Source organism: Zophobas morio, unplaced genomic scaffold, assembly GCF_036711695.1.
Source record: "Zophobas morio isolate AGI-343-1 ecotype UQ-CSIRO unplaced genomic scaffold, CSIRO_AGI_Zmor_V1 ptg000386l, whole genome shotgun sequence".
In the NCBI taxonomy this organism is placed as follows: domain Eukaryota; kingdom Metazoa; phylum Arthropoda; class Insecta; order Coleoptera; family Tenebrionidae; genus Zophobas; species Zophobas morio.
Genome location: NW_026972490.1, coordinates 143780 through 154060, shown reverse-complemented (window position 1 = coordinate 154060; position 10281 = coordinate 143780). Strand labels below are relative to the sequence as shown.

General features: G+C 29.0%; 1 protein-coding gene across 1 annotated transcript; it reads right to left on the bottom strand.

The window, feature by feature from the left end:
* Positions 1-3675: 3675 nt before the first annotated feature.
* Positions 3676-6983, bottom strand: LOC135120510 (uncharacterized). The gene is made up of 11 exons (XM_064044817.1): positions 6915-6983; positions 6751-6835; positions 6474-6605; positions 6328-6406; positions 5870-6261; positions 4955-5139; positions 4841-4891; positions 4675-4747; positions 4498-4591; positions 3970-4445; positions 3676-3911 (listed from the first exon to the last, which is right to left on the bottom strand). The coding sequence occupies exons 7-11, from the start codon at positions 4871-4873 to the stop codon at positions 3676-3678; spliced, it is 912 nt and encodes a 303-aa protein (XP_063900887.1). The 5' UTR covers positions 4874-4891; positions 4955-5139; positions 5870-6261; positions 6328-6406; positions 6474-6605; positions 6751-6835; positions 6915-6983.
* Positions 6984-10281: the final 3298 nt, after the last annotated feature.

Sequence of the window (10281 nt, the reverse complement as noted above, 5' to 3'; positions counted from 1 at the left end):
TTTACATTTTAAAAAAAGCGAGATCTCATATAAAAAATCTTAGCATAGCTACCATGAAGAGGTGAAAGCTAAACTGTGTATAGAATATCGCTTTATTTACCACCTATTACTTTGACCAAAAAGTATTTAAGAAACTACTTTTTTTGTAAAGCTGGTGTGCCTGTTTGCGGTGAGTCTACAATTTTATTTTAAAAATTAAATTAATAGCGCGTAGTATAAACTGCCCGTATTTTGTTAAAAGACTTGCACAAATAAAAGTAAGGTTTGTGTGTCAAAGTTAAATACTACGAGTACAGCTCCATCACTAAAAAATATATCTTGGGGTACACCAAGTAATAGATCTAAAAGCAATGTTATCTGGTTTTTAATTAAGATATATATTTTTTAAAGACTCATTTTTGTTTGCGTTTGGCACCTGATGAAAGAAGTTGTTAAAGAAGTGGTAAAGAAAGTGCTACTAGAACTAGAGAAGAGGAAATCTTTTATCTTTTTTTTTTTTTCGTTCTACTTGGGTAGAACATTTAACTAGCTGACATGTCTAGACTGTTAGTTAGTTAATTATAACTTTACTAGAGGCTAATTTCTTATAATTCTTCCTTTTAATATAAGTTGGGAATAATTTAACGGTAAAGATGTGCTATACACGTCGATGGCAGTATACAAACATTATATAAATAAAGTGTAAGTCGTGCTTTATGCTATAAAGTCACAATTGACGCCTTTTTTAAAATGGCTCCCTTTAATCTATGGGAAAATGCTTATAAAGTAGCTATTTGTTTGAATGAAGAAGACTAACTGCTAATGTTTCTGTTCGGGTTATTACAGCAAAAATGGGCACTTTATTAATATATAGTACTACTCATTTCTCCTAATAAAAATTATCTAGTGTATGACTGGAAGTAAATCGCTTCATAATTCTGTGTCTGACTGACATTCTTAGGCGGGTCACCTTTTTTTAAATATGCGGTTTACAAACATTACCAATATTGCCTAGAAAGACCTGTCTAGCTTGAATTAATTGTTACTGTATGCCTTACTTTAGCAATCTTAGAAGAATAGATGAAAACCTTTAGCTCAAAGTTCTAGATTAATTAACGTAGTCTGGAACTGTTTATGTAGCGAAATCAACATGGTTTTGTACTTGACTAACAACGAAATAAAGGCCGTTACCTACTACTATGGTGGATCTAGTAGCCTAAACCTAGCTTAGACAACTATACTAATTTTTATACAAATCTAACTACTGTCCAGTTGCACCATCTTTAAACGGAAAATCAGCTGCAAAGACCCAGCAGGAGTGCTATAGGCTTATTTCACTTTAATCTTTACATTATAAGACTACTACTATTTTGTTCCGCTTATAATACAGAAGTTACTAAAGACAATTGTGAACCTGAAGGAGAGGTCAATGAAAATTTAACTGGAAGGCCTTGATTAACAAAGTATATGTGCTTTCCTCATAATGGACAAGCCACTTCCAAATTTAATTCATTAATCTTTCACAATGTGCACTACTAAAGAACTCGACAGGATTAAATGGTTCTCAAGTTAAGCCAATTTCACCGTAGTCTAGCCAATATAACCTATAAGTTATACAAACGGATACCTTGACTCTCTCACTCTCTTTTACTGTTACATAAAAATTGGGTATGTCCACTATAAAGATATACCGAGAAAGTTTAGAGTTTTCTACTAACCTCAAAAAATTGCTTTCACCTTATATAAAAACTATAAAGTTTTTGTATATAAGCGGTAAGAGTTTCAGCTATATCCTTTTCAAAACTTTACTATAAAAATTTTTAAGATTAATATAATCTAGCGTTTGTATGCGGTATACGCTTAACCATTAAAACCACTCTCTTATCGCAGAAGAAGCTTTTTTTAAAGCACCAGTTCTATTTGAAATTAGGATTTTTTTTGCTATGGTTTTAAGCGGTTTGCCATTTAGACATTATATTCACTTCTATATCTGCTACCCCTCTTTTACTATACTTAATGCTAAAAGGTACTATGCTCTGCCAGTTTGGGAAATTGCTGCTACAATTATACAAAAGTATAAGGCTGGAAAATATAACTCTCTTGAAAACATAGAACAGCAACCAACACGTACTGACTCTACTTGCAAAGTTAATGAATTCACAACAGAATTTTTTACTAAAGAAGAAAATTTTAAGGCCAGAGATAAATTGAAGCAATATTTAAAGAAGCATATAGAGCAGACTAAAAATGATTTAAAAAGTGCATACCCTTTTAATGAAGATTATCTTAATCTAGATTTAAAATCTTCGACCACTACAGATATTAATTTACATACCATGAAAATAGAATCTACTACTAATTTACGCCTTCAGTCCTATAAAAAGCTTAAATATCTTTTTTATTCTGCCGCTAGTTCGGGAAGTATAACCGAAGCATTTGTTATACTGAGTACCTTAATTGATATGGTGAGTCATATGGAGTTAAAAAAAACTTTATTACCCATTTTTATAAACAAATTGTTCAGTAAGTTGATAGAAAAATCATCTTTTGAACTTTGTCTAAGAACTTTTAATACCTTGCACTCAATTTTTATTGTAAAATGGATTCCCGAAACCTGGATTTTATTAGCTCAATGCTGCTCGGAAATTAATAGTCCAAGTTCTCTATTGAGTATTATTAAAAATTTCTCAATATTAAAAAATATGGCTAGCTGGTCAGCGGAAAACAAAGGGAATTTTTGCTACTTTGCCACTAAATGTTTTATTAAAGATACTTCTGATGAAGAAATTAATAACGTTCGTGCTAAACTTTTAGGAAACCAGCCTTGGAATTTTGATATCTGGGTTTTATTATTTAAAGAAATGGTTGAAAACAGAAACTATGAAAAAGCTATTTCATCTTTCAAAAAAAATATTGGCGAACCAGAAGATTTTTTGTTGAATAATGAAGGCGATTTAAGATGTAGCGCTAAGAAGGAGTTGGCATATTTGATCATCAAAGCATATATTTCCAACAAGAGGACTGAAAAGGCTTTATTGATATATACTAACATATTTGTCAATAACGTTTTTAAAGAAGACTTAATTTTAGATGAAATTACAGTAAAAACAATAAATCTTTTACTCAACCATCTGGTGAACGGACCTGAAGAAGCTCTTTTACGTGTGTTTCATTTTGCAAATGATAACGAGCTCTTAATCTATAAAAAAACCCGTGAAGAGTTAATGAGATATTTTACTAAAACCAACAATCTTCTATTGGTAAAAGAGCTGTGGAGAAGGGCAGAGTATAGTAATGTTATACATATTCACTTTGAAGAGGCCAAGAATAAAGAGTACGATCACATTGTCTCACTCCTATACTCTCCGAATTTCGACTTACAGGATGGTAAAAGTGTTGAGTACGCAATTCTCGGCTTAATTAAAGCATATGGGTCACTTCCTAGAAGAATTAAGGCAAAGTGCCTTCCTGAACTTAAAGCCTTGTTCGAAGGTCCTGATGAAAATTATATGTTTTCGCCAGAAGTTTATAGTAAAGTTTTCGGTTTTGCCTTAGCGTGTGGCGATAAAAAATTTTCTTATAACGTTTTTAATATAGCGAGCTCACATTACAAAGATAAAGAAGAACTTTTTGATATTTTAACAGTCATGAATAATTTGGTTAAAGATTATAACTAAAAAGTGAATGTAAGTAATCCTAAATAAAAGTTTTGTACTCTCTCAATTTTTTTCTGTTAGTTTTATTGATTCTTTTAGTGGTTCTAGCAGTTTTTTTCCTTCTATTTATAGATTTAAGTGGAGAAGGAGTCTTACAAAGTTCTACAGGAAGATCCGAATTACGCGAAGTGCTGCTAATAAGTTCTACTGGTAGCGGTATATTCACTTGAGCATTGTTACTTCGGTAAACAGTAGAACTTTTAGGAAGCTCGGAGCCTACACTCATAGAAATAAACTAATTGAAGAAAAACACGACTCGAAGGAGAAATCAGACCTAAAACAGAAGTTTGTAGTTGGAATTGATTACTAACGGGGGTAGGATAAGCCAAAAGGGATGGTGGATACTGAAAATGCTGTAAACTGCTCTCTTGATGTTGGTGTTCCAGCCCCGGATGGTTGGGCTGTAAAGAGTGCGAAGAAATAAAATATTTCTGATTAAAAGAGTTCAGCGGTGCAAGATGGGAAGGGAGGTAGCAGAATGAATCACCGCACTGCTTATGATAATCCGAATTCTGCATAAATGATGTATTTAACTGAGAGGCATTATCTACGGTAATGTCAGATTTGCAGTCAACTTCAGTTGACTGCTTAGCTTGCTCAGCTAGAGCTGTCGGGGCTGGAGCTTCAAAAGAATTTAAAGTAAACTCCGTATCAAAAGTCAAAGATGGTGAAGATGGTATAAAATCAGGAATGTCTTTGAAAATATGGGTAAGAAAATCGTACTGAGGAGTTTTACAAATGGTTGCTTTTCTATTACAAAAGGGTTAATTATCAAAAATAATACATAACAAGGTAAACATACAAGTGCTGTGCTGTTATAATTTTAGACTTATACTCTCTAGCAAAGTTAGTGGCCCGACAAATTAAACTTTCCAAGAAAATCTCTAAAGCTTTAGCTTTATATAAAATAGACAATAAATAAATTACTGTCACTTAGGTGGCTCTTAAAAAAATTTAACAAAAAAGATTCTTAACGAACATATAAGTATTGGCGAGGCCTGAGCTACCTTTCCAATTTCCTCATCAGACTGCATAATTTTTTTTATGCGCGCCTATATATACCCGAACATATCAACAAAAGTTTAAATAACTGTAAAATAGGAATAATAATAGTATAAGAAAACCGTTACACTAAAGTAGTTTACCGTAGGAAACAAGGTATGATATTTTTTTCTCATCACTGCAGAGTGAAGCAGCTAAAGGGCAAACAAAAACAATTAAGCCTCCGCGAGACGCATTATTTAGTTACTTATATATACGCAGTGCGGCTTGCAGGGTTCTCTACCAATTTTAGATTTTCTTGGACCTCCTGGTTCACGTTAACAACACTCCCATATGAAAAGGTTAATTGGACTCCACATCAAGATAAAATACTAATTTTTTTTTTCGACTTATTTTGTTTTAATAAGAGTTAAAAGTTTAGATGACGAGCCTACATACACGGCTATTATATTCAAAAAAAGAGGAGAAAATTAAATAAGTTTAACTAGTATGCTACTATCGGAATTACATACAACTCTAATACTGATATAAGAACACACAGGCCCCTTATTAATATTACACGTAACTTATGTAAAAACTTTTATTGAAGTACCTAAACTGTTTATTGCTTCATATACAAAAAAAAAGTAGCGCTTCAGTATATTGATTTATTGTTAAATAAATTTAAATAGGTACTTGTGATTCCATAAAGCTTAATTATTTATTAATATTAAATTAACATATTTTTACTAAGCTTTTACTTACCTCTAAAGTTGGGTATACTGTTATAAATGAATTACATGAAACCTACTGCGTAATATTTAACAAATTGCCTGGACTTAAAGATATCTAAACGAATTCTTCGCTTGCTAGTGTCTACTACACCGGGCTTCGAATTAATAAAAAACACCGTTTTTCTTGATTTTGAAAAGGTTATGAAGGCTGAATTCAGCCAGCTGCTGTCATCTTTAAGGCTACTGAAAGCAAGAGTCCCAAAAGCTTCCTTGCTATGAGCACCATCGCTTGACACAAGTCGCTCTATTCCTGAACTACACTGGCTCCTGTAGCTATATATCTGCAAGGTTTCTTGCCAGCGCTATGAGCAGGACTTTACTCTCAACGCGGTAAAGAGCGAGTCATTTTTTAATTACGAGCATACGCACTGCACATCCGTGGTTCTCATAATTAATTACCAAGTAGTCATTATTGATACAGCTTATTGGCGGCTAAGTGGCGAAAGTTAAGGCAGAGCCCAGAACTTTTTATCCTCCGCTGCGCAGAAAAAGTGAGCTTTTGTTGCTCAACAAGAAAAGGATGTATGTTTTAAAGAAGACTAAAAAATTTGGTTATAGAAGGAATACCAAGTGTTTTTTAAACTTTTAAGCAACGTTGTGAAAGTCATGCAGACTCATCGACTTTTCCTACAACTCAATCGCAATCCTACGAATATAAACGTGGTTCAAATAAATTAATAAAGTTTTAAGCAAGATTTTATCCTCTCGGGTTGCTCATCACGACAAAAAGTAAGCGTCCTTTGTAAAAACTGGAAGAGCGTTTACTAAGCTTTGAGTCCTAATTATTTTGCCTAAGGTAAATTCCAACCAACGTTGTAATCTGGCCTTTTGCGTTAAGGTTGTAAAAAGCAACTTACCGCTCCTCCGTCTTGTGCGAATCTTTACTTTTTTAGGGAAAAACGTTAAACTTTTTAGATGGGATAAACGTATTCCACACTAAGTAAAAAAGAAATGTAAAGTTATAATTCTGAGAACATTAGTATCTATGAAAATAGTAGAGAACCCGGAGGCTAATAAACTTGAACTAAAAAAACGTGTAATGTTCATGAAAGAACTAGGGAAACTTCAACAGAACTTATTCCAGGACATAGAAAATTTGAAACGAATCTCAGTGATTTGAGCAAGACAAAAGACACTTATTTAATGAAAGTTAGAGATTAAGACTATACTAAGAAAAATTTTCATAAATCTGCAATAAATATGCATACAAGGAACGAGCGTAATTCATCAAAATTTTATTGCGATATAAATAATTTAATTGACTAAAGAGATCTTTTCACCTGCTGTTATGTAAAAGATAAAAATCACTTTCTAACGATGGATGCCTTTACAGCTTTTGCTTCTTTCAATAAATGAGATTTCGCTCTACTTACATACTAAAATATTACTAAATTATTTAAAGTTTAAGTTAAATATGATTGAGAACTAATAAGGAAACCACAACCTTTTCTCTTTTAGCTCAAGCCCATAACACCTCAGCTGTAGCACTAAGTAAATGCAAGGTTGCGATTTACTAGCTCTCTAATTGGTGTTACACTTTTACAAAAACTAAAACTATATTTTTGGTTTGGGCTTGCCATATATATTTCATACTTAACAATATTCTTTTGTTATCATTATCATTATTACATTTTTATATAATTTATACTGTTTGCAATATTCTTAACTAAAAATTATCATACACTAGAGGAGTAGTCCACCCCGAGTTCTCAGTGGTTTTTTTGGTCATAAAATTTTTAATTAGGGTTTTATTATTAACTCGTTTTTATTTTCTTACTTTCTACAAAGTACATGGAGATATTATATTAAATTAAGTAATAAAAGTAAGTAGAAAGCTTAAAAACTGCTTAAGTTAGTATTTCGTAGCATAATTTAAATAAGTATATATTGTTCCACTAGAAAGTCAAACTTTTGCTGAGATAAACAAATCATTATAACGATAAAAAAATATTCAACTCTAATACATTAGCTTTTGTGTATACTTTGTGGAACTTGTTTTCTAAACATTTTTGTTAATTTAATAACAGAACTAGCAAACCCTGGAGATTGTGTTATGATAGAGAAACGCTCTCGATGCAACTTTCCTGGAACTAAAAAAAAGGTATAAGAATATAGATTATAAATTTTTACTCTTTTTCAACGCTACGTTGCAGGACTTGTTTTCTTGGGATTTTGTACCTTTTTCAGAGATGGAGGAAACTTTAGCAGCGCAACAGGTAGAATTGTTTTAAATTAGGGTAATATTTTTTTTAAAATTACTTATTTTTACTAAAAAAAATTAATTTTATAACTTTTTTAAAGATGCAAGCTTGTACTTGCCTTAAACTTTATTTTCTAGTGCATATAATTTTTTATAAACAATTTTTTAATTGAAATCATTTTTTTAAATGAAATTTACATAATTCTTTTTTTAAAACAAACTTTTATATGTAATTACTTTTCATTTTGCAAACAATTTTTGAAGGTGCATATCAATTAGTAACAAGTAAAAATGGGAAAATACTTAATTTTTCTAATTACTATTAATTTTAATTTTCATATATTTTTATTATTTATAAGGAACAAGTAGAACTGGAATTAATTTTTTAATTAATAAATAGTTTAAAATTTTGCAATTTCTTATAGCGAATAAAAAAAATTTATTTTCAGAAATTTTATAAAAGAAATTCAATTGTTATTTTGTAGTTATTTTACTTTTGTTATAATATTTTTAATGTATAAATTGAATAATGCACAGCAAATTCAGCAAATAACTCGAAATGATTGTCATGATGTTAAAAGTATTCTTCGTTTGCCTTCCGATTACGATGAAACCACGTGGGTCTGGCACCACTTGAGGTTAACAAAGATTTCTATTTCAACTGAATTCGATTTATTAACATTTTAATTTTTTTTAATTTGTAATTCGAACCGAATTTTTAAATCTTTAATTTTTTTAAGCAATCTTTGTACATATACATTATATATATAAAATAATAGAAATTAAAAAAATCTTATTTTAAAGATTAGCAGAAACTCGAATTAATTTTTTCTATAGTTTTAGAAAAAATTAAAATTTATTTTTTTTACTTTTCATTTTAATTTTTTTAAATTTATTCAAGCAGAATTTGAATATTTTCTTAATTTTTATTTTTTTCAACAATTCAAATTAAAAAGATTTTAAATAATTCTTTTTCTTAAAATTAGCACAATTAGTTTCTGTTTTAATTTTTTTAAATAAACACTCAAACTTATTTTTCTTTTATAATAAATTTTAAAAATATTTTTGAAAGTAGTAAACTTTACTAAATTTTTTCTGTTTACTTTACGCTTCCACTAAGTTCCTATAGTGGTTTTTATAATTATTATTGTAAATTTCAAATTTAATATAATTTTTTTAAATAATAAAATAATTATAATTTTTTTTAATTCTTTGGAATTTATTTTATTTTAATTAGACAAATTTGCCTCGAGCTGGGCGCGTATGCCAAGAAGTTTATAAAAGATTGTCATTGTCCAACTTTAGTTTTAAAAGATTCTGTTGTGCTCTGCGCTGCTCACGGGCCAAATCTACTTGAGTGATTTATTTTAATCAATCAATTTTGTGGAAAAAGATTATCTTAATTTTTTCTATATAGTATATTAATTTTGGTGTAACTTATTTTTTCCTTATTATTTGCATTAATTAATTTTTAAATTTTATAAAAATTATTGTCAATACTGAAGTAGTTTGCCTTTTTTAAAAAGTTTATTCTTTATAAACATTAAAAAAATAATTAGTCACTTTTTACTTTAAGGAAGGAAATTTCAATTAAATTTTTTATAAAAAGTTAACATAAGCCGATTCTTAACATCTTAATTTAACAAATTGTTATTTAAAAAATTTAATTAGGAAACTTTAATATTATTGTAATCGTTTTCAGTATAATTTTTTGTACATTTATAAAATCTCTTAGCGGAGTAGATTTATAAGATTAAATTTATTATAAAATGTAAACATTATAAACTTTTAATCTAAAAAGCTCTTTTATATATTTACAGCAGAACAGCTAAAAAAAATTAAATTTGAGTATCATTAAAAGATTTTACAATTGCATCAGTTCTACTACTTTTTTTAAAATCAGTTTCAAAAAATTTCAAAAAAGTAGATAAAAAATTTTAGGTTTCGAATATGCTTTAGTTCTTATACTTAACTGTAAAAAATATTTATAAAATAAATTTTTACTATGAAAAAAATTTAAAAGGTAGGTTTACACTTCGAATTTATATATTATAAAATAATAATCAATTTTGAATATCATTATAAAAAGATTATATAAGTACATCTGATTCAATCATTCAATACAATAAATACTAAATAATATCAGTAACTGCAGATTTAAAATAAAATTTAAATTATTTAAAAACATGGAAGACATGAAAATTTAATTGAGTATCCCTGTAAAAACAGCAGAACGGTTCTAGAAACTAAATTTTAATACCAGTATGAAAAGATTTTTTAAAAGTTGTGTCAGATCTAAGATTGTCAATAGGTGAAGCGCTACTATTAAAAAAAATAGCAAAATTATTTAAAGGATATTATTTTTTTTTTATAAAAAACTTGTGTAAAAAGAATATAAAATAAAAAAAAGGAAAACTTTTTTTATAGAGTCCAGCAAGTCAGTCGACCAAATTTAAAAAGTTTTCTACGTCATATTACAATATCTCTTTGGAAATTATAAACTATGAAAAAAGTAATAAAACAATTTCTTAAGTCTTCGTTGTAAACAGTAAACACTGAATTTGTATAATAAAAAATCCTACAAATTTTCTACAAAGTTAAGCCTTCTTTT